The following is a 23,447-nucleotide window of genomic DNA, read 5'->3' as shown; positions in this document are numbered from 1 at the left end:
CACATACGCCTTCTAAAATTGGCCGAGGCAAGATGGCATATTTCCAGGGTTAGAGAAAGAGAACGGTCCGTATCGCGACAGGAGGCAGAAAGTACGAAAGGGGCCTGGAGAGATGGCTCAGGAAGCCTCGGTCAGGGGGACAACGGACGAACCTTCGTCGTCGGGAGACAACGAGGTCTTGGCTAATTCCGTCGTCGCACGTGCGTGTAAACGCCAGCGGCGGTGTTCTCGTGCTTACGCAACGTACAAGCGCGCGTGCGATCCAAAAATTCACGCATTGTGTCTCGATCGCGTCTCTTCTACGTCGAAATTTCGAAATCCTCTTCGGTCCACCAGCTTTCCCGTCGTCTCGCAGTCTTGCTCTTCTTCGAATCTCGAAATTTCCTCGAGAGGCACGCGTGTATTGGTCGTAAGAGGTGATTCGGTGTGTCGCCATCGGCGTCGAATTTTTAGGGATGACAGTTGACGTCGAGCTGCCCATTGGCTCGGACGGGATCGGGGAAATTGAAGAGCGAGGTTTCAACTTCGCTATTGTTTCTTTCTAGCGAGGGGAAACTTGGCACGAGACGAATGAATGTTCACTCTTTGGTTGTATGTCGGCTTGGACGTTGTGTTTTATAGCGTTCGGGGTTTATTTAGAGCCTGCACACGCCGTGCTGCGTCTTCCGAAAGGTATTTCAGGGTGTCAGGAATCTGTTACGACACTAGTCCGTTAAAGGCTAGAATTATAAAAATACGTCTCCTTGCGTCACTCGTCTTTCCGAAAAATCCACGCATCCCCAGCAAAGGGGTAGAAACGTTGGGGGTACCAGCGAGCTTAAAGACGAGCGAAAACTTCGGGCACCAGACGGTGTACGCGCGTTTCTCAAGTTCATCGGGCGACAAATATATTTGGAAAATAACGCGGAGCGTTGCTTTCGTTTGTCTCGTTTTACCACACGGAGTATAGAGGACGTGGTAGTAAAACGTTGCCTGAAATCGAACGGCAACGCTCTGGTCCCCCCGAAAAACGATCCACGAGTTTCATTGAACGCGACGAGGGGGCAAACTTCCGAGGCAGCCCGTAAAAACGGGCATACGGTGCCAAAAAGGGGATGAAGGGGAGAAACAGGCTGTCGAGAAGGGGTAAAAGCAACAGGAAGAACCAGCGTTGGAAAGTTTGGCTGTGCACCCGCTGATGAAGCGGAGATTCTAAAATATTACGCTGCCGATTCGAGCCGGGCGTTTGGCGGTGAAAAAATGATGGAAACCGGAGAACGCGTTCCTTTTCGCTGGCAAATTTTTTCCCTCTGTACGATTCGCTATTAATAAACGCTGCAACGTTTGGCGTGGTGTTGGTCCATCGAGTACACGAGTTGGCGGGGTAGTTGTCGGTGTACCTAGGAAAGTTTTGATCAGCAGCGTAGGCGCCAGGGGACCGAGGGCGAGGAAAAACAACGGGAACAGCAGGAAGACAGGGAAAAGAAGGGAAACTGGGCGCGCGACGAAGAAACACAGAGGGTTAGAAGTCGGCGGGAGGGGCGGGAGGGGGGTAGGCAAGAACGAAGTTATGGAAGCGCCTGGGGCCGCGCTGCTCCGAGAATAGGGGATGCTGGTAGAGGAAAGTGCTTCCTTTCTCATAATGCATGAAACGAAGCCTCTGCGTCTCTCGGTGTTACATCGTCGGTGTGCCCGTGTAACGACATCCTTCGTCCTCGAATCATCGTTCCTTGCGCGAAAGACTCGATGCACCGTGTCCTCGAAGCCATCCACTCGGATCCTCGCGAGTCGAAGCTGCTGCAGCGGCAGCAGCAGCCTTGACAGACGACGCTTTGTCTCGGATTCGCGAGACGGCTAACGACGCGGCGGACTCTTGGATGAAATCGAACGCCGGCATCTCTTCCACCTGCCCATTTACCTCTGCGGGCTCATTTGTAGCCACGCTCGTCCAGTAGATTAGGAACGGAGAAGCCTCGGCTCGTGTCTCCGGTTTATCGCGCTCCTCGAGGGCTCCACGGGTTCCGAGAAATCGACAAAGGTCCCGGAAAAACAAATGGAACCTTTCGATCCCTTAAAAGCTCGCCCTTGCTCTAACAGTCTCGTTTCGGCTATCTCGAATCGCGGGACTCCGTGGCACGGTTGACGAAGACGACGACGACGACGACGGGGGTCAGCTCGGTGCGGAGGAATTGGGCGAAAAAGGACACGTCTCGGCTGTGTGCACCGGATGATTCATTCCAACCGTTTTACGACGGGGTTATTAAATGGCAATGCATTAAGGGGCGACACGGAGAAGCTGCAGGAGAGAGGGTCGTTGGAATATCCGAGGCGCGTCGGGTAAAAATGGAATGGCGAAAGTGGAAGGAAATGCATCCTTCCTCGTAATGCACGAGACGCAGGGATAGGCGCCGTGCATCCGTGTGGCTTCCACCGCGTTCCTTTTGCAAACGACATTCCTTGTCTTCGTATTATTACACTCTCCTCGTTGGGAAAATGCTCGCTTCGGCTACAAGCTCTGATATCCGCGCCGCGATGCCGTATAGCCGCCGTGTGCCCGACTTTGGCGCGCTGCTCGAAAATTAATTAGAATCCATGGACCCGTTGTTATGGACGAGATACGCGGCCGATCGGCGGATTTAAGGCGACGGGAAAATATGGTTGACGCTAGAGGAGAAGAAATACGCGCGGGCACGATCGGACTTCCTAATTTAAAAAACCGAGCGGTTCGCTCGAGCGACCAAACATAGACGGCAGAGGTTGCTTTTCAAGCGAAGCCGAGAATTCTAATGAGCGTTCGAGGAGGAAATTCGTCCGGTTTCTTGAATGAAATCCGCTCGCGCGTAGAGCCGCGGCGTGCAGCTTTGCATTTCAGCAGCGTAGACAAGGCCTTGCCCTCTTTAAGGCAATTAATGACTCAATCGGGATCAGGCTGATTGAGCCTTTATAAGGGCCTGGGGTACGCGTGGCCGGACTTCGCAATGCGCAGAATGCACTTGCCTGGCCGCATTTATTAACACGGTGGCACGAACCCAATTAAGGACGAACGAGCGAGGAAGCCGAGGATTCCTCGTCGCGTGTTGCACGCTCGTCCGCTTATACGCGCCGCTCGCGCGCTTCCATCGTCCCGTGCGAAAATTCACCGATACTTTCACCGATTATTCCTCGCACTCTGTCCAAATTTTCTCCTCGCGAGAATATCTCGCTGTACACCTTGATTCGTCGCGCGTGTAGCCGTCAGTTCGAGGCGCTCGAATCCGTGGCACGCGTGCAGGAACCGTCTGGAACGTCGTCGACGGTGCTCTAGGTTAGACGTTCTTCCAGAGGCGAGATGGAAAGTTGAACGGTGACACGGTACAACGATACGAGCTGGATCGCTACGGGCTGTCTTGTGCGTGGTCAGATACAAGTGACGTTAATGCGCAATAAATTAGCGACCTCCCACGCGGTTTATGAACAACGCGCTTCACGTCTCGGTCTAGCTGTGTTTTTGCACGGCGTCTTAGTTTCGCGAAAAAGACACGGGGATGTCACGGTTAACTCTCGTACTCGTTTGCTCTTCCGCGTCCCGCATACTTTTCACCTGTCCTCGTTAACGCGTATCTCGTCGCTGGCTCGTGCGTCGATAATTCGAACGACGATGAAAGAGCAAAGAGAGTAGGTAAAGGCTAACGCGTGGCAACTTGGATCTCTTTCTCCAGGTGGACGATCGGAGATACAAAGTCGTGGAAAAATGGAAAATGCCGGGGAATATTGTGGACGTTGGCGAAGTTTTCGAGTTTACCCGAGGATATTCGGGGATCCACGGGTCTCGTCGGGGAAAACAGAAATTCGGAACGGCAGCGAGTATAATTTTCGCGGGTGGATCGATCGGTTCTCCCTAAATCACCGAGGGACGCCGAATAAACCCCATCGGAGTAGGTGTGGGAGTTGGAGCTTTCAGACGTGGTTCGTAAACCGGTATAAACGTTCCAGTCCCGTGGACAACGATGGACCGTGACACTACGGATTTATCGTGCCGTCATTTCCGTGTAAATAGTCCCAACACGCCGCCATAATGATGTCCTTTCGTCCGAGCCGGGACCGATCTTGCAACCGCCGCGAACGCGTGTTCCTCGAGGTCACGCGCGAGAACCAGGCGTGTAAGCCCCCTTTTTCTTCGCGATACCAGACGAAATTCGTAACGATCTTCTTGGTCGGAAAGCCGGCCAGCGTGCGTGGGGGTTAAAGATGGATAACGACCGGAGAACGAGTATTTAGCGGGGTAAAAACAAACGAGGTTTCGCGTAATGCTATTCGAACGAGTGTAACTAGCAAAGTTTGGCGTCATTCCAGTTACAAAAGATCTTACGCGCGATGAGATAACTCATCTTTCTCCGTTCAACGGTTAGCTGTTTAGCTTGGAACCCGCCGCGCGGCGTCTCGGGCTACACCGGGCAGGTTTTTGCCTTTATTTTTTCGGGGAAAAAGGCGAAGAAAAAGGGAAAAGAACAGGTACAAATTACCGAACACGTGTCGACAAGAATCTCGCGTTAAGGATGCAGCGAGCGTGGAACGTCGCGAGAACGACGCGAACGAGACGAGCGAAGGTCGAAGGAATAGAGGAAACGGTAAAGAATCGCGGAACGGAGAGTAGATGACGCGAAAGAGGGTAAATGATCGACGCTGGACCCACGAGTTTTCGTTTCTCTTTTTTTTTTTTTTTTCTTTTTCTCTTTTCGTCTTTGGTACTCGTCGAAACCGGTTCCTCGGGTTCGTGTAACATCTTCGAGTCCAGTAATCCCACGGCAATTTGGCTGGAACAGATGTGTCATCGTTTTGTAATGTTCCGTTCTTAGGTCGGACGATCATTTCGGTGAAGTGGAAACAACGACTCGCGAAGAGTTCTTTCACGGGAAGAAAGATTCTCGTGGTGTCTAGTCCCGTATTTTCGTCCGTTATCGTCTTAATTATCAGTTTCGCGGTGTGCCTTTTGGACTCTCATTGCCAGGAGACACGCACCGCTAATTGATACCCGTAATCATCGAGGTCAGGGGTCAGGCGGAACGAACCAGTGACCAAACTTCGCAGTTTCGACAATTTTGCTCCTTCTTCCACCTCGAAGACGTAATTTCCGATATCTCCGCGTCCCCTCGCGATACGGGGCGCGATCCATCGAGACCGTTCGACGACCATCCGTGGACGGGTGTTTTTAATTTCTCTCGCGAGGCACGCGAATCGTTTGTCCCAACGACGACCTTCTTCTCCTTCGCTCGACCGTACCCCGTTGTCGTCCGCTGGAAGTTGCTCGAATGACGCGTGTATCGTGATCGACGAATGGCGGAACGACGACGAAGCGATGGATGATAAATAGCCGGGGAATCGACGCAGCGTGTCCGTGGCACGTCTTCCAACGTCGTCTTTGCGTCAGAGTGACGAAATGCCTAATAATAAATCGGTGCGGCGAAAGAAAGCCGACGAACAAGCGTTCTTTATTTCGCTGTTTGTTCGTCATCGCCGTTGTCATCGTCGTCGTCGTCGTCGTCGTCGTCGTCGTCGTCGTCGATTTCCAAGCATGGCGTATCTCGGTGAAAGCAGGGGCGCTCGCGCGCGTTCCTAATACAAAGCGGACCGCGAACGTTTGTTCGTTCCGTATCGATGGCGAAATGAGAATCTTTTCTTTCTATTCTCGACGCCGTTTCGCCTGGCCTGGCGATTTCGTCATAGAGAGCGGTGAAACGCCACATGCTAGCTCCTCGATGGCCGCCGCCACTCCGCGTCAAACGATCTCCGTTTTCTGCCAGCAAATAAATCCATTTTCCTCTTTCTTTCGCCTTTCTTCTTCTCGCTCTCGTTTCGTCGATTATCGGGAGGAAGAGGGACAAACTCCCTGGGAATCGGGGCTGCCCGAGCGCTCTATCTCGCGACGGAATTATCATCTCGCGTTCCCTGGAATGGAAAAAGGCGCGTGGTCGTGGTCGATTGGCGCGAGAACACGCGGAAGCGTGTAGACACGCGGGTCACGACTGAGAGGCGCAGAAGGAGAGTATAGGTTAACTCGGTTTCCCGAACAGCGGTCGGGATTTCGTCACGGAGAGGCGCACCACACCGTTCACTTTTCCAGCAATGGCCACTGGCCGAGTTCGACGCGAACCGGCGTGGCACGCTGATTATTGCTCTTTTATGGTTGGCACACATCGCGCGACCAGCGCGGTTTTCTCCGGTTCGCTTAACAAGCCGGATCGCTTTCTGTTCCCACGATTGAACTTCGGACGATGCCACGAACTTCTTATGACCGTCCGCGAGAATCTCGATCAAGGCTGCGGCGCGTTGATATTCAATTGCCTGTGTGTCGGTCGGCGGGACGCGATAGGTGGCGGCAGGGAAATACATGGAAAGGATCGGCCAGACTGGCAGAGGTCGGCCAGGAAGAGTACGATATCGACGATAAAGTATCGCGGTCGCGGGCAGCGATAAATCGCCGGGGCGACGGCGCGATTACTGCTACGCCAGCGACGAAAGTATAAGGGGCTGCTGCAGCCAGTCGCTGACTCGGCTGTTACTTCGTTCTCCAACGAGTTTCGCGCGTAATCGCCATTCCGCTGCGAGCGGACCTTCGTTTCGAATTAGGCGCCACCTGATCTTTCGGCCTTCTTCCGCCATACGTCCATCCACGCGGTGCTTCTCCTCGCGGTATCCGTACAAACGGTTCTATAGTTGCTCTAGCGTGATAAACTGCCCGCTTTAACCCTTTCACTGCCACGCCAACATCGAAATCGCGCGATTTGTTCCAATAAAATTTTTATTTCGACGTATATTCCAATTAGCGGTTATACTCGAAATGCGCTAGTTGTCAATTTTCATTCAATTTTTACGATCGTAAGTAGTTCATGCGCTCCGGTCACCGATGACCACCGTGGCCGGCCATATACGCGACCAACGTGGCAGTCAAAGTGTCGAGCTTTATCTATAATTCGTGTCGCGGTTCGCCATATTTTTTTTTTTTCTGTCCTATCTACGCGTAAATTCTCAAGGTCGCGCGAATATTTCGCGGCATATTCGAAACGCGGGTACTCGCGAATTCTCGAGCATCGTCGGGTCGTCATGCGACTCCGGCGGACGTTAAGGCTCGTCGTCGGGCGGAGATAAGTATCTCTGGTCAGAGGAGGATCGAGAAAGTCAATTATCGTGGAAGGTACCGCCGCCACACCTTTCCTTTTGTCCGGGCCGTTCAATGAAATTGTAGTTTCAATTATCGGCGCGATTACTCGGCTCGCGTCTGGGATCGATAAATACGCGTATCTACGACCTTATCGGGCTTACGCGTTACGTAACAACGTGTACCGCCGATAAGCCGGGCCTTGCGTTTTTCTCCGTTCCAATTCCGCGGAAAGAACTCGGTTAAATAAAGCGGACAACGGTCGAGGAACGTTGGTTTCAACGCGCCTCGGACCGAAACCGAATATCGAAGTCGCGAAGACGCGCGTTTATCGCGCATTTTCTCGCAAGTCACTCTCCCGCGGTACAACTTTCACGATCCATTATCCGCGAGAGTAAATAAAGAAGATCGGTTTGTACGGGTAACGCAAATTTCGCGTCGTAAACGTCGGCGATTCATCGCGCGAGTGAATCGGCCGGATAAATCGCCGTTCAATTCGCGACAGTCTCGCGACGTTTCGCGCGTTTAAAGCGCGCGCGCTCTTTCGCGTGTCCGATAAAAACTACGAGCCAATAAATCCTAAAGTAACGATCTTTCTCTCGTTTTTATAGAGACATTCCTTGCCTCGTGTGTTTCTCTATCGTTGCCGCTCCGTCGGTGCCCCGACTCTCGCTACAAAAGATCGTAAAAGTCGCCAAGACGAGGCCTAGCGATTCCACGCTCCTCGAGGATTATTCGTCTCGAATGATCAACGACGATGCAACACGGTACGTTGATAATTATTCGGAAATATCGTCGCGACTCGGCGGATGAATGTCAAGATCAGGTATCGGTCGATCAACGTTCTCTGGTTTGCACGCGAAAGGCCCATATTCCGATGTTAATCTCGTTTAAAATTATCGCGATCGATATTTATATGGCGAGCGGGGACCGGTGCTCGATATCGAGACATCGAGCTAGCATGTCTGGAGCGTGGACTGGGATCGATGGAGTGGCACGAAAAATCTCAATCTAGGCCGTGAAGTTTACACGTGCTCGCCGCTTTTCGTTCATCCCCTCTCGCGGTTGCGCTGCTCCCATAAGAGAGCCTCTCATCCCCTGGGTGCGCGCATTCGCACCGTTGCCTTTGCCCATAGCGCTGCCTCTCCACCGTTTTCAGCCCGCTTTGATCGTCCTCCTTCGATCTCGGAGAATATCGCGCGATCGGTGTCAGCGTTCGTCGAATAAATTCGAATGGAACGGGGGGTCGGGAGACCGAGTCGATACGTCTGTTTGGGCCGAAAACACGACGTACAGCCGGTCGTAGCAAGAAATATACGCGTGTCCAGACACGCGTAGTTGGTGTTTTCCGGGTCGCGACGCCACGACTCGAATAATGGCCGAGGCGAGTCGAACCTGTCTGCGAGTAAATCGGTCGGAAACTCGCGAGACAGGGATATTCGGATGTCCATCGGTAGTCGGAGCCTGTGTGCGTGTGTGTGTGTGTGTGCGCGCGCGCGCGATTCTTCTATATATAGAGTTCGAAAGGGGGGCTAGCATGACTCCCCAGCATTGATCGCAGTGCCACCCCATGAGCAACCCCTAATAACACCCTCTTCCTCCCTCCGTGGCAGACTCACCCTCGGCAGCCACCCTCCGGTCTGAACTGCGCCCTTTGCTAACCCAATCTGAGACCCGTGAAGCCAACGGCTCTCAACCGGCGGTTCCTGGACGTCGTTCTCCGGCCAGCTGGCCGGTCAGCTGATTCCTGCCGGCGTGCCGGGACGCCCATTAGCCGCGCCAACTAAACCTATTAACTCTCACGACCTGATAACGACCGCACCCCGCCGCAACTCCCTCGAAAATCCCGCGACGACGATGTCGCGGACACCCAGTCGCTCGTTCGCGCCTGTTCACGCTTCTGCCGTCAAATTTTACCGGCTCCGGGGCTTGCTCCAATAGGGCTCCAATAGGGATCCCGGATCCGGGGTGTCGCAGTCGTTCGCAGCCGAATAGTAGACGTCTCTCGCGATGTTGCATGCTGCATCCAACGGTGTCAATCGTCACGAAAGTTGCACCCATTTCTTCCACATTCTTTCTCCCAGTTTCTCACCGACTGGCACCCGCGAAAAAGATGCGTTTCGTGCTAATTACTCGAATCGGGTTCCTCTATATATCGGTATATCGCTTCCTTCGCGGGTCGAATCGACGTGGATGTCTCGATCTCGATCTCGGCGGAGAAATTTCGCGGTGCATTGGACGAGGAAGGGTTTCCGCTGATCCACGACGGAAACAGTGACACGCGCGCGCGACTAAAGGTTTTTCATCGAACGGATTGGTCCCGTATCGGGGGAACGATCTGTCACGATCGTTGGTCGGCGACGGGGGAGAAGAGGAAAAAATTCCGGGTTGCGAGCGAACGGAGCGAGCCGCCGGTGTGCCGTGCGACGAATTAATTAGTTCGATCGCGGCGGGCACGTCTTGAATGAGAGAGAACTGGTGCGCTCCACGCGAGCCGGTTTCGGATTATTGCACGCCGCTACACCGCGCGTACGTGCCTCACGTGAAATTACGTTGTCGGCTAAATTAGCGCGTTTCGATTCTGTTTTATGCCGCGCCACAAGCTCCATCTGTCAACGAGTTCTCAACGTTTCTTTGCCCCGCCGTTAAAAGAATCCATTAGCCCGAAATCCATACGTCTCGCGTTCTCTTCTTTTTCCTTCCTCCATTTCCATTCGCGAGGACTCGCGTTGCATCGCGTTGCATCGCGTCGCATCTCGTAGTGACGAGACGAGCGAAAATCGACCGATCGATCTTTTTGCGATCCTTCTTTTTCTTTCTTCACACGTTCACGGCTGATCACGGAGATTTCCGTTTTTCTGGGCATTCGTCCGTGAAGAAATTCGTGCGAATATTATTTCGTTGTAAATTTAGCCTTTTAGCAACAGACTCGATGTCATAGGTCGTTTTACTCGGAGCAAAGAGCTAATATTTAATCGTATGCCCGGTCCTACGCGAAAAGATAGAGACGAAATACCTGGTCGTGAACGCGTTGACTTAATCGAGAGGTTTCGGTGTCTCGATGAATAAAACGCGAAGATGTTGGTACGAAATGATATCACGCCGACCGAGCGCCAGCGATCCGTCTTTTATTATTAACCCTTCGCCCGTTTATTTATAAATAAACGGATAACCTAACATTTTTTAATACACGGTACGCGATCGATATGTATTCGCGCGCCTTGGATTAAAAAAAGCTGGTTAATTATAGGTGAGCGTGTGTTAACCTTTACGGCGCCTCGGTCTTGGCTAATCGCGCCTCAACTCGCACGCGCGTTACGCCTCGCAACGATTTCGACGGAGGAGAAGAACATCGGCGTATCCTCGCGATGGCGCGCGCGGTCCGGATGAATCAGAACCCGAATGGGACGAGAAATTTGTCGAGCGCGTCCCTGGTGAACCGTGCACGACAGTAGGTTACCCTTGCAACCCTTCAGCCTCGACCCTTCTCTGGTAAATTCACCCCGCTGTGTGTACACGCGCGCATACACACGCACACGTACGAGGGGTTGTGACGTGTCGTCAAGTCCCACGGCGGCGATTCTCCGGAGACTGGAAAGGCCAAGTTCTTTCTGGCACGATCGATCTTCGCAGCGGCATTCAGCGTCATCGTGTATCGCTGTCTTGCTCGTGTGCCTCTGGAACCTAGCCACCCTGCTGCACCCTCTGCCCGATTTCGCGCGTTTATCGCTCGTTTTCCTCCTTCCGCCGATCCGTTCTCCGACCAGCCGAAGAATTATTCCCACCGACGTCCGTTTGTCTTCCCGACCGCGTGCAAGTTGAATTAAACTGTTCGGCCTCTCTCGCGAATTGCCCCGTGTGAATCCTCTCCGCGATGCTTCGGGCAACGCGGAAGCACGCGCTTCGAGTTAAAAAGCAAGGTCGCCGAGATGGTGAAAAGTCGCGGACGAAGTCGCGGCGGAATCGGGTCACCGAATTATTCGATCGCGATGCGCCTCCGTGTGTATTGCGGCTAACACGTGTGACTTTAGCGAGCGAACGAGCGCGCGAACACCGTTAATGGAGCGGCGCCGATATTAAAATCGATGACAATTCCGGGGAACGGTGGCCCGCTTGTCAGCGGCCCGCCGCCAGTCAGTCGAACGCTAATATTTTGATGCCACCGATCAATTGTCCGTATTACGAGCGTGCATTACAGTGCAAACTCAATTTCCAAGAATTAGCCTGTCGTTTCGTACCACCGATTGCGGACCACCGCTCCGCGTAAATCGAACGACCGTCTTGCGGTCGGAGAACGTGTCTAAAAGATCGACCGATTTGCCCCCCGCGCTCGGCGCTGGTCGACGATGGGCCCCGTGGTACGAGAAATGGAGAAATTTGGTAATTTCCGAAGAAAAATACCGAAGGAGGTTCAGACGCAGCGCGGAGAGCCATTCGCACCGACGTACGAGGGTGATCGATATCGGTGTAGCCAGTCGATTCGTGACCCTCGAAACACGCTGTCATCGCAGCTACAATGCGACGGGCTTTCCTTTGTACAATCAACTCTTATATTCAATTAGAACTTTGCGTCCGATACGCGGTACACTTTGGATTAATATACGAGCACGCGTGTATCCGTTTGTGCCATAACGCCCGCGAATTCGTTGCTTCTCGAACAGACAAGCGGCAAAACGTTCTTCCTCGCAAGATCCACGGTCTCGCTTTAATTTTGCATTTCGATAAAATTACGTTACATCGCCCGATGTGATTTTTATCAGTTTCCTCGAATGCCTAATTCGTTTCAAGGGAATAACGGAGGAGGACGATTCTGCTTTAATGGACACCGCTCGAGTTAGGAATTAATCATCGTAATATCCAGTTCAGATTTTGACGCAGTATTCTTAAACTCGCGGATTCCATTTTCAGAAACGTCCTCGGTTATTCCTTTCTCGCGTCTTCCAACGTTTCCGTCGAACCCGATCGGCGTGATGCGCGATCGATACGCGTGAAATTCGAGAAAAATGTGGGGCTACCCTCAACTTTGCTCCGGGTTTGTACAAATCGTGCGAGAACGGAGGACAGACGTCGAGGTGCAGCTCGAACAATTCGTGATGGCGTAGTCGGAGAGAGGGTTGCGAAAAAATACGCGGTCATTGGTCGGCTGCGACCCGATTCCGACTCGGCTGCGACTCGGTTCCGACTCGACTGCGACTCGAGTATGTCCCGCTAATCATGCGACCCAGCAGTGTAACCGAACTCTCCTGGAAAGGATTCCTTTCGCGGAACTGACAGCGCGTATCGAGATTTTAGTCCCGGGTTGGAACGATCGCGGCACTAACAGGTGTTTGACACGCGTGCAGATCCAACCAGTCGAAAGACATGCACGAGCTTATTAAACTTGATTTACGCCGCCAGTTCGGTCACGATAGCACGATCGCGGGGGCAATTCCGGGTTGCACGATCGTTCCAAGCTTTTTTCGAATATTAGCCGAACGATTAACCGGACGATCACGATCCGGTGGCATACGAGCGTTGTAAGTCCTCTGTACCGACGCCGTGCTTCGAGTTCCAGCGAAGCAATCATGTTCGACGAACCTTCGTTGAACCATGACCGAACCGTGCCCTTGCTATTCCGCCCCGTGTCTCGGCATCCGTCGAATCGTAGCTAGAACCGTGTGTATGCACGGTCGCGATCGGATTAACGATCGGGGGGAGCCTCCGTTCGCGAAGCGTATTACAGGAGGTTTCGCGGGGAATCGGGTTTCTTTATATCGGAATAGCCGGTAAATAGAGTGTGTGTGTTCGCGATCGTTGTTTCCCGGTGAAAGTCGTAAGTTTCGTGGGCCGCGAATCTGTGCCACGTTCGACGTGTTTCGTCGTTTCATTGGGCCGCTCGAGGCGGCTTACGAAAGTCCGACGATGCATGTTGAACTCCCCTCGGTCTACATGCATGCGACACGCGACCCACACCAGAGAACACACTGTACACAGCACACCTAACATGACCGATCGGTCTGATCTGACAGATCGTTGCCTGTCCCCAGGAGGCATACTCCGTACTATGGCTCGCCGGACTACAGGCTCTACGAGTTGAACAAGAGGTTACAGCAGCGTACAGAGGTGAGTCTTCTTCTTCTATTTTTCCACTAATTCCTTTATCTTGCAGGTGTTTCGCGATACGGTAAGGTATCCCCGATCGGAACCGGGGAGAGTCTGCTCGGTATATCTCGTTGTTTGCGTGTTCGTATTCCGTATTCCGTAGCGCGCAAAGAGTTCGCGGAAAGGTGAGGGAAGTTCATTAGTAGATAGGGTGGCCGATTAGACAGATGACTAGGTATTAGCGGACGGGAAAACTATGCCGATGATTAATTGCTTTCCGTTTGTGCAACCTTGTTTCTGATCAGATTGAATTACGAACGAGCAGAATACGCGTTCTAATCTCGTACCGCGAGCGTGGTTTCCTTTTAGAAGCTGACACAATGATAGATCTATCTTGTTCGATCTGTGTGTTCTTTGGCTTTTTTTAATCGCGTCGATGGAGAAAAATGGAAAGAAAAAGCGTCCGTTTTTCTTCTCTCTTTTTTCTCTTCTCTTTTTTCAAACTCTCGCGACTCTATCTGTCCGCCGCGATAGAGATTCGTCGAGATGGAAATCGTATGCGTCTCGGAAGTAGCTCGATTCCACGCGTTATAAAATTCGCTGGCCCATACACCCCGAGCGGATAAACTCGCTCTCCTTTCAGAGATTGCCCGATAATAGAGATAAGATACAATCCTCGGGAAGGGATTATCGTTGGCGCACATGTCTCGTTCCCGGACTATCGAGTTTTCCGTCCATTTCAGACAAGCCGGATTAATAGACTCTTCGCGGCGAGATGCACGACTTGACGCGACTTTCGCGGGCAATCGCGCGCGCGCGCGCGGAATGTATCGAAGACGAATCGCGTCGTCGCTTTTCCGCGCGGAAACTTGGATAATCGATCGAGTTGGTCGGGAATCTTGGATCGTATCCGGTGGAATACCGTGGAAAGTTCGCCAGGACGAATAGGAACGAGACGCGAGAAATTGGCGGCGACTCGTCGCGCGGATCCGGCCGCCGCCGCTGCCTTTTGTAAAAGCATCCAGAGACCACTTGGAATCGATTAACGAGCCAACGTCGAATCGATCGTGGCGTATTTGTCGCGGTAAAAGGGACGCGAATGTTTTCCTGTTTTCCTTTTTACGGCGAATCTGCAGGAGCCCGTTTTTCTTTCGCCAACAGTGATCAATGCGCCATTAGGACAAAGCACCGTGAAAAAAGAGAGAAGGAAAAGAGGCCGGGGTTAATGTGTCTTAATGAGCCCCTGATACTTGAACAGCGCGTTCATTAATCTCGGAGGACCAAACGGACAACCGGTCTTCACTTTCGAGATCTCGATATTATCGGACCGTCACGCCAGTTTACGTTTGTCGCGTGGCCGCGATCAGCATAAAAACCTGACTGCAATTAACCCCTTCGCTAGATTGAGCTGTCCTTTCTTTTTTTCCCCGGGGTACTTTATATACGCGTAAAAACGTCCGACAGTCGATCAGCGTTGAAAGCTGAATTTTAATAGAATCAAATTAGTTATACACGGGCCGGTTTTAATCCCCGAATCTCCAACTCTGTACCTCTATACGAAAGGGAAAAAACATTTCCAACCGACGAATCTTCCAGACACATCTGATAGATACGCGTTTAAATATCCGCACCGCGGTTCACTCACGTGACAGCGATGCATTGACCTGCATTTACGAATGCGCGTGTCGCGAGTTGGAACGCATCGACGCGGAGGCGAGTGGCTAACTAGCCCGTGGAACAGAAGGCAGCCATCCAAATTTCGCTCTTTGCACACCTTGACGAGTCGCGCAGCTTCTCCTCTAGCTCCTCGAAATTTCGCATCTCTCCTGTGATTATTATCGTAGGAATTGTGGGAATGAAAAGAGGAAAAAAATTAACTCACTTGGGTTGAACTGAAAGAATATATATATTTTTGCACGAACTGTCAGCGTTCCTAACGCTGATGGAACAAGGGAAAGATCGACACTTTGACTGTCACGCATTTTTCATATGGCGCGCTCAGGGGGCCACGATAAAATGATGAATTATCAAACAATATGGCAGAAAAGAAAAATCGTGCTAATTATTGATGTCTTCTGTCCAAAGTTCTCTGTTTATTCACGTTGTTGAAATTTTCAAAGAATCGTTGGAATAAAATAAATATAAATTTAAAAAATTAGTATCACCGGACACTGGTGAGCACCATGGCAGTCAACGCGTTGAACGAATCCCGGTACCGATTACTGCTAGGCTGATGCTGGCCTAGGTTATACATACATCGCCGTTGCACTTTGACAATTATCATCGTCATCGTCATCGTGGTCGTTTTACTTTCCTCTTCGATCTTCGCTCCGATCTTTCCGTTCAAATTCGTTCCGCGAGATATAAATTTCCAGGCAAACGTTGAATTTTCGCTCGGAAAGTTTGTCCGTTTCCGTGCCCACCTGTCTAATTCACGAGAAAGCTAATTTCTTCGACGTACACGCGACCTTGACCAGACAGCGGTGAATAAAATATCATCGTTACTCGGGCAAGAGCATCGGTAGACGATGATCGAGTCGAGCAAAGTCATTAGTCACTGGAAAGCTCGATCATTATTAGCCGGGCACGCATCAAGGCTACCCAAATGTTTATCTATCATTTATTAAGCCGGCGGATAATTTCGTTCCACGCTGGCCCACATACGGCCGCGCGTCTTCTCCGCAGCCCGATCCTCCTTTTATTTCTCTCCCCGGTCCCTTTTCGGCCTCGCTCGCACTCTCGAGCCGGGGCCCGTTCGTCCGGCTGTGGCTGTTCACTCTCGGTCACTCATTCGCGAACTCGAGCAAACGACGTGGCGTGTCCCTGGCTCATAAATCATCTTTTCTCGCGTTATCGTCAGATCTCGAGCGTTGTCAGCGTGCGTGTGCACGGTTCACCGCTGTTTCTTCGCCGACTTCCGTCAGGCCCGTGCGAACTCGGGGCTGGCGCCCTCTCGATTTGTTTTGCCGCTGGCGTTCTCGTTCCTACGGCACACAGCGTCCACGCATTCGTCATTCGGACGCGGCCCTCTCGGGACCGACAATCTGAACGTTAAAAGCGCGCGAATAGCTCGGGAGAGGAGATACTCCTCGCTTCTTTCGCTAAATCGAAGGTTAACGCGCATCTCGAATAACGGGTGCAAAGGGTAGTGGGTAGTGGTGGAGAGGAAATGCAAAGGTCGCGAAAGAAGACGAAAGGTCGGGAGACCGCGTTGCGTTGGATCGATGGAAAGTGTCAGCATTCGGCGCTGGATCTTTAGGCTGCGGTCTGGAGAGACGGTCGAGCATCTGTACTTGTACGTCACTGCGAAGTTTGCCGTAGTTCCGCCTACGTTGGGGTTACGTTCGCGTGGAGGGTGGTCGGGGGTTGGTTTGCGCGGTGCAAGGAGGAACGAGACCGGTGGAGCTGGCGGAAACAGCACGGCGAGGGAAAGGGTAAAGGACGCGGGTCGAATTAAAATCAGGGTCTGCGCTGACTCGGTTACTCCCGTGTCCTTTTTCTTCCCGTTTTGCCTCCCCTTTTGCCCGATTTAGCCGGTTCCCGGATAGTTTTCCGGGCTCTAGGCCCACTCTAAGATTCGGGAAGAAAAAATCCACGTATCGAAATGGTCGTTGGGCGTATCATCTCCCGTTCGCGTTAATCGCGATTCAAACGCTTCCGCCTCTGCGAGCTACGTTCCCGTCGCGCCATGCTCTATCCGATTGCGTTAAGCTTCTTTCAAGCTTATGTTCCGGCGATCCGAAACAGTCGATTCGGGCATCGATTTGTTAATGTCTTTAGCCCGCCAGGCGAATCGATATGCCCAATTTTTCCATCGTAATTATTTCATTAGGGTCGAGATGTGCACGCTCGATCGACCCGGCGAGCAAGACGACATCGCGTAACGACGTAAAATCCGCTCGGCTCGCGAAGACTTTTGCGATCGAAACGCCTCGCAATCAGGCGAAGAACACTGTTGCAATATCCGCCGAATTCCGCTTCTATCCGGTGGCTACGCGATATTGTTTATTTACAATTACCCGATCGCGTGTTTCGCGTTCTACGCCACTGCGGAGATGCGCGCCTGGTTTTCCGAGGTCGCGAAAACGTATCTTCGGCTCGCGTCGAATTTCCAATTAGCTTTTAATTTTCCAACTGAATTCGATCGCGAAGCCGGCCAGGCTGTGGATTAATCGCGAGGTTTCCGTGCAACCTCGCCAAGGTTTAGGCTGCGATTTTGCGCAATCTTTTCCCTATTTTTTTCCCTCCCTTTCGCCATCGTCGTCGCGAGCTCGCGGCGGTGTGGGCTCTAATCTCAACGTATAGAGAAATATTGCACGCGTTCCGCTTCACCGAGTCGAAACCGCACGGCGTTTCTTTCCGACCTGGCTTCGTCACGTTACGCGGAATAAAATCGATCCCGAAGTCTCTTTCCTCTTCGTTAGCGACGTCTCGGCTATCAGATTTTCCGTCGGTTCTCGCGAACGCCGTGGTATCGAAAATTTCTTCCGCCGTTTCTTCTCCGTCGTCTATCCACCGCGTTTTATTTTGGTCAAATAGACAATCGCGGGATAACGCGAAACGAAACTGGCGCGGCAACTTCTCTGCCGAGCAAAAAGAAGAGATTTCCAACGGCGGCTGCCGGTCGGTTCAAAGCGACCGGAAGTTCCACGTGCTTTCTCCTTTCGATACTTTCTCGTCGCGTTATCTTTTTCGCCGTGCTAAATTCGACCGACTAGACCCCCGTGAATGGGGCGCACGGTGCCCTAAATGGTCGAGACCCGAGCATGGTGTTCGCCTGTCGTTCGACGTTGACGAGGACGTGTCGTTCTCCACGGTTTCGTATCGCGTTTATTTATTTATTTATTTATTTATTTCTCCCATCGATGATGTTTTTGGAGCCTAAAAGTTTTAATCACCGGTAAAAGCGTTCGTTATTTGCAAATTTTTAATAGAAAATTGCGCGTGCGTCGAGGAACTTTTGAACTTTTTCCATTGTAGCGCACGGCGTAGAAAATAAAACTAAATTCAATAAACGTCAGGTCCGGCGTTCCAACGAATAGCAAATTGAAACTGTAATTAAATAGAATCCCCTCCACCTACCCGTGCCCGCTGTATATTTTTTTCCCTTGCCCCTTTCTCCCACCCTCTCACTCTCTCTCTCTCTCTTTTTTCTTTTCTCTTTTATTTCGAAAATCCATATGCAAGTTGTTGCGTGTCGATTGATCGTTTAATTGTTTATGGACTAAATTTATTTGCCCCCTCCCCTCCTCGCTGCCAGAGTTGCGCAGTTATTCATCGTCGTATAATTACTATCGGCCGTGGTTGTGAAATTTTCACGAAGCAATCTTGAAAACTGCAAAGATCAACGCGCCGCGGGACGCCGCGGAAATATTTCACGCGGAAATAATATTCGAACGTTGCACCGTAATCGAATCGGCAGCCCGGGCTATAATGGCAGAAACACTCGAATTTGCGATTTCGTGACTTATCGCCGTGCAACGGGGCATCTATTTTCATCGGTGCACTTTGACGAATACGAAACACAGTGCTCGACATAGGACACGAGGTTTTTTCATCGTGACAGATGACATCTACATCTATCTTCGCGTGTTTCATACGCGGAAGTCGTTCCACTTCCCCATATTTTTTCTCCCCGCCAAAATAACCGTATTTCGTCAGGATAGCGTGATCCCTCAAGACCTGTCCGCCTAAAAAGAAAAATTATTTCGTCTGTTCCCCGATAACGATTACCAACCGTGGAAACTACTACCCTCGCCACGGTTCCGACCTTTCCATCTGCCCCCTCTTTGTCCCTTTTCTTTTAAAAAATTCCCTTTTCTTTATTTAATTACGTAGAAATAAATACGCGTTCGTTAACAAAGCACGCGTCGCGAGCCCCCTTGTATTCTTGCGTGGCCGAAAAGGTGGAAACGCGGCGAGAACGTCGCGCCATTTTCGCAGCATTTCGCGATATTTCCCGTTGGTTTTCGTAATTTCCCCCCGACCACTCCCCTCCCCGCGAGCGCAAAAACACGCGTTGTAATATCGAGAAAAGCGAGGCGAAATTTTTAATAACGTCCAAGTCGCGGCTCGAAATTTCTAATTTGAAAACAAGCTCGGCCGCGGGAGCATTCGTATGGCGACTAAACATCACGGACGCCGGTATTCATCGCGAAAATCTATATTGCACAGGCCTGCAATTTTTCTACCTTTGCCGCGCCCGCGCTCTATCTCCGTCCTCGTTCCGGCGTCGCGTCGAAACAGTCGAAATCACGTAAATCTCCGATAATAAAGCGCTGATGAGAAATTCCATGTTCGATGACTCGTTTCGCGAAATGCGCCCGGCGCTCGCGCGTCCCTTCGTACTCGCCGATATTCGTCCAACGCGAATCACCGCCGACGCGAGAGTCCCCTAACATCTGCAAATTCCGATTCTTTCCCCCCCCCCTTTTTTTTCTTTCTTTTTTTCCCACCCCCTCATTTGTTCCCTCTCGTCGGAAAATTCGCCGGGATCGGGGAAAAGGAAATGGCAGCGACGCAACGGAAATATTAATTCTCGTCGATAAAGTTGCCGGGGTACGTAAAGCTTATGGAAGCTCCAACGATCCGTGAACTGTTCGTTATTTATTCTCATCGACTAATTGGTGTTCATGTATCGAATGCTCTGCATGTTTGTTCACGTTTTTAGTAAAAAATCATGCGTGACATTCGATAGCATTGCGAACTCACGGTTCATCGAGGCGGATGAACGGCGAACAGAAATAAAAGCCCGCGTGGAATAGCAAAAGATAAATGGCGGCGGCCGGTTCGATAGCCGTTGGTCCCCGATGATCGAGGAAAGCTCGAGGAAAACGATTTTTCGTCTTAATCGCGGACCGGATGGCGCGTGCGGGGAAAAAGAAGGCGGAAATTGGAAACGGAGACAAACATTATCCCGGTTGTTCTGCCTGGACATATCCTTCGAACGACGCTGTTTTTCCTTCTCTCGAGATCGTCAGGTACACACGTAAGTAAGGGACGGTCCTGATGTTTACGTAAAACTTTTCCCGGTATGCCGGGGGGCGAGAGAGGGAGAGAAAGAGAGAGTAGAGATGGCGAGAGAAGAAGGCGGACAACTCGGAGGAACCGGCGGAAAGAAGAACGGAATAAGAAGACAGGGTAGGATAGAAAGAAGGGTCAGGCCTGTGAATGCTTTGCAAATTTTTTCCCCCGAGCTTGCGTGGAAAATTACGTTGCCACGCAAATTGTTCAAAGGACCACGCGGATATCTCGTAAATTAGCCGAAAGTCGCAAAACCGACACTTTTAACCGCGCCGCGGATCATCGATCCGCTTTTTATCGACGCGGAATTCGAGTCGCGGCGATGCGTCCCATTAGATAATTAGAGAAGAAATCGTAGAATTGCCGTGGCGAGTCGAGTCGCGAAAGAAATGGAAAATTTCATGCACGCGCGTTCGTCGTTCCTCTTTCCGCGTCTTTCCGAAAATCGCGCGAGGACGGTGCCGTTGATGGGGAGGGAAAAAATATCGGTTGGAAATAATTGGCAACGAGGAGAAGAAGACGAGGAGAAAGCTTGGATGTGGCGAAACGAAGCTATTTCGAAAGCTTGATTTTGGAGCGAGTGGTCGGGCGAGAAAATAGAGGAGAAATTCATGCAATTATTCATCGACGCATCCGCTGGCTGTCCCGCGCAACGACCATTCGGAAAAATATAATTTCGCCAGAAATATTCGCATCGATCAGCGCGAAAGAAGCCGAAAAGACACGCGAGTGGAAGAGACGCGAAGACACGACGGTGGGTCGTGGTCGTGGTCGTGGTCGTGCGGTGGTCGTGGTGGTCGTAGCGGCCGGAGGAAGAGAGGAGCGCGTAGCGTCGAGAGGGAAGGTTGAGAACCTCTATGGGAGCCTGGGTAATAAAATGAGGGCCCCTGCTCTCCCCCGGGGGTGGGGCCCCCTCGATAACCCATATTGTACCCCCCATCCCCTGGTTCTCCCTCCCAGGCTCGCCCCTCTCGCCGCCGCCCCGGGCCGTATATACTCCGATCGGCCGGAAGAGTTTTGTCCCGGGCCGACTGTCCAGAGAGAAATCTCTTCGCGTCTATCCCGGGCCTAGGGGTTGCTGCGAAATTTCTCAAAAATGGTGGGCATGTTACGGCGAATTTTCTCGAATTTTCGATATAGCTATCGGCCCGGTGCGCCCCCGTTTTCGCCGTCGAAACGATTTTCGTAAGAAAATCGAGAGGTGGAGCGCGCCGACAATACTTTCTCGCCGGCGTATATACACGATCATATACCACCCCTAGTCTCCCCACACCCCCCTAACAACAGTAGGGTGGTACAGTCCGGGTGAAAAGCCAACGGCAACCCCGGCGCAGTACAGGCTGCACAAAGAGCGACGCCCTGCCAGGCGAAAAATGGAAGGGAAAAAATGCAGCCGGAGAGAGGAACGGAGAGCAGGAGAGACAGAGAGAGAGAGAGTGAGAGAGAGAGGGAGAAATTATTGGCGGTGAATCGTTTCTAGGACGAGGATCGGGAACAATTCGGATAATACAAGGTGTGGGCTATTTCTCTGTTATTTTCCCCGTTTTCCTTTTTTCGCTTCCTCGATCTCGCTGCTCGCCTGTCCGTTCGCTCGAGATATTTTCGAAAATCGACGCGGCGGACGCGAGGACGCGCCAGAGGGACGTGAAAAATTAAAAGAACGCCGCGGAGATACAGGCGTCGCGTATAAGACGTATCGGCGAATCGATGCCGGCAGAAATATATATTTATCGGGAATGACAGTTTTAAAATAGATCGTTGGTACCTGCTAACGCTAGAATTATGCCGGATTCTTTTTCCTTTTACGCTGGAATTCGTACAAGAATTGGGGTAGAGCCGAGCAGGAGAGACGACGATCCACCTATAGCCAGGGTGTTTCTTCTGTTTCTCTTTTATTTCTTTTCCCTGGCTATCCTTCCAGCCTCCCTCTCCCCTTCTCTCTCTGCCCCCCCCCTCTCTCTCTCTCTCTCTCTCTTTCTCTCTCTACACCCGCCTCTTTACCCTCCGATCATTCCGAGTCTTTTGAAACTTTGCTGATTTGTGAAGAGGCACGGTATAAATATCGGATACTTTTTAGTTTCGTTACGTCTCGAGTTTCCTTATACACTCTGAAATATCTAAAAGTGCTCGTCCTCTACTCGTTAACGATACGTTATTTTCCTAAGACTGACCGATGATACGCGTGCTGTGGAATCGAGCAGCGATACACGGTCATCGATCCGCCAGGGTACCCTTCATCGATTTCGACCATATTCGATCGGTAGTTTTCCCTTTACCTTCCCCCACCCGGGAAAATTCGGGTGTTCGTGTCGGAAAACGTCGGGGGATTTTTCTGGATTTTTCTGTATTTTCCAGCAACGACGCGTTCTAATAATTACGTAGAGACAAGTACAGCTCGCGTCATGGCGGAATCGATATTACGAAAGACGGTGCACGAATTTGCCGGATTATAATACGGGAAAGATTCTTTATTAATACGATGTAAAAATAAGTAGAAAATGGCCAAGCATTTTCGTGCTCTCTGTCGAAGGATCAATAAAATCGACAAGGGTGGTTTTCGATACGGACCTTTCGATTATTACGATTTACGTTTGCCAATTATTTCCTTGGCTCTTGGCGATACCGACGAAGACAAATATCGGAGGAAAAGAAGAGCATGACCCAGTAGTAGCGGTTAGCAGTAGTCGCAGCAGTCCCTAAGACCTAAGCAGAAGCCTCGTTTTTACGGTTTCACCGCAATTGCGTACGTTCGACGAAAGTAGCGGAAAGGTAAAAACGTAATGAACGAGTTCGCTTCGAGTTCCCGGAACGTAACTTAATTTCTATTTTATTCGAATTTTCGGGTTGCTCGGGTTTCCCGGTTCGTTTCTCTGTCGACTCCGGTTATTACGATGCAACGACGTCCCGGATTTTCGCGTTTTTTCCTCCTGCTCCCTCTATCCGTCTCTCCCGCTTCCCCCCCCCCCCCCCCTCTCTCTCTCTCCCTCTATCTCGCTTTCTCTCTGCGCCAGGATTACTTCGGCCTGGACAAATTGAATTTAACTCCGGCTAATACGCCGGCCAAAAGAGCGCGTATTACGCTGCTTTGTCCGGGCACATCGTGGAAATCAGCGATGATTTGTGTGTCTCCGGCGCCGCGACGCATTTTCCTCCTTTTTCCCCCGTCGACAGAGGATCGAGATTGAATTTTCTTGCCCGTTGTCGCGCTTTTCTCCGACTATCGCGGCCG

The 23,447-nt window shown here is 51.5% G+C and overlaps 1 protein-coding gene across 3 annotated transcripts in view; it reads left to right on the top strand.

Annotated features, from left to right (window-relative positions):
* The window catches only part of Chi (LIM domain-binding protein 2 Chi), a 55,746-nt gene that overhangs the window by 23,429 nt on the left and 8,870 nt on the right, over positions 1-23,447 (top strand). For 2 of the 3 annotated variants that reach the window (XM_017897487.1, XM_017897486.1), the window contains exon 2: positions 13,123-13,216. In XM_017897487.1, coding sequence (XP_017752976.1) covers positions 13,123-13,216 — 94 coding nt within the window. The remainder of the gene's footprint in view (positions 1-13,122; positions 13,217-23,447) is intronic. The other variant, XM_017897488.1, reaches the window with a different exon arrangement.

Source organism: Eufriesea mexicana, unplaced genomic scaffold, assembly GCF_001483705.2.
Source record: "Eufriesea mexicana isolate 0111107269 unplaced genomic scaffold, ASM148370v2 scaffold486, whole genome shotgun sequence".
Lineage (NCBI taxonomy): Eukaryota > Metazoa > Arthropoda > Insecta > Hymenoptera > Apidae > Eufriesea > Eufriesea mexicana.
This window is presented reverse-complemented; position numbering and strand designations above follow the sequence as displayed.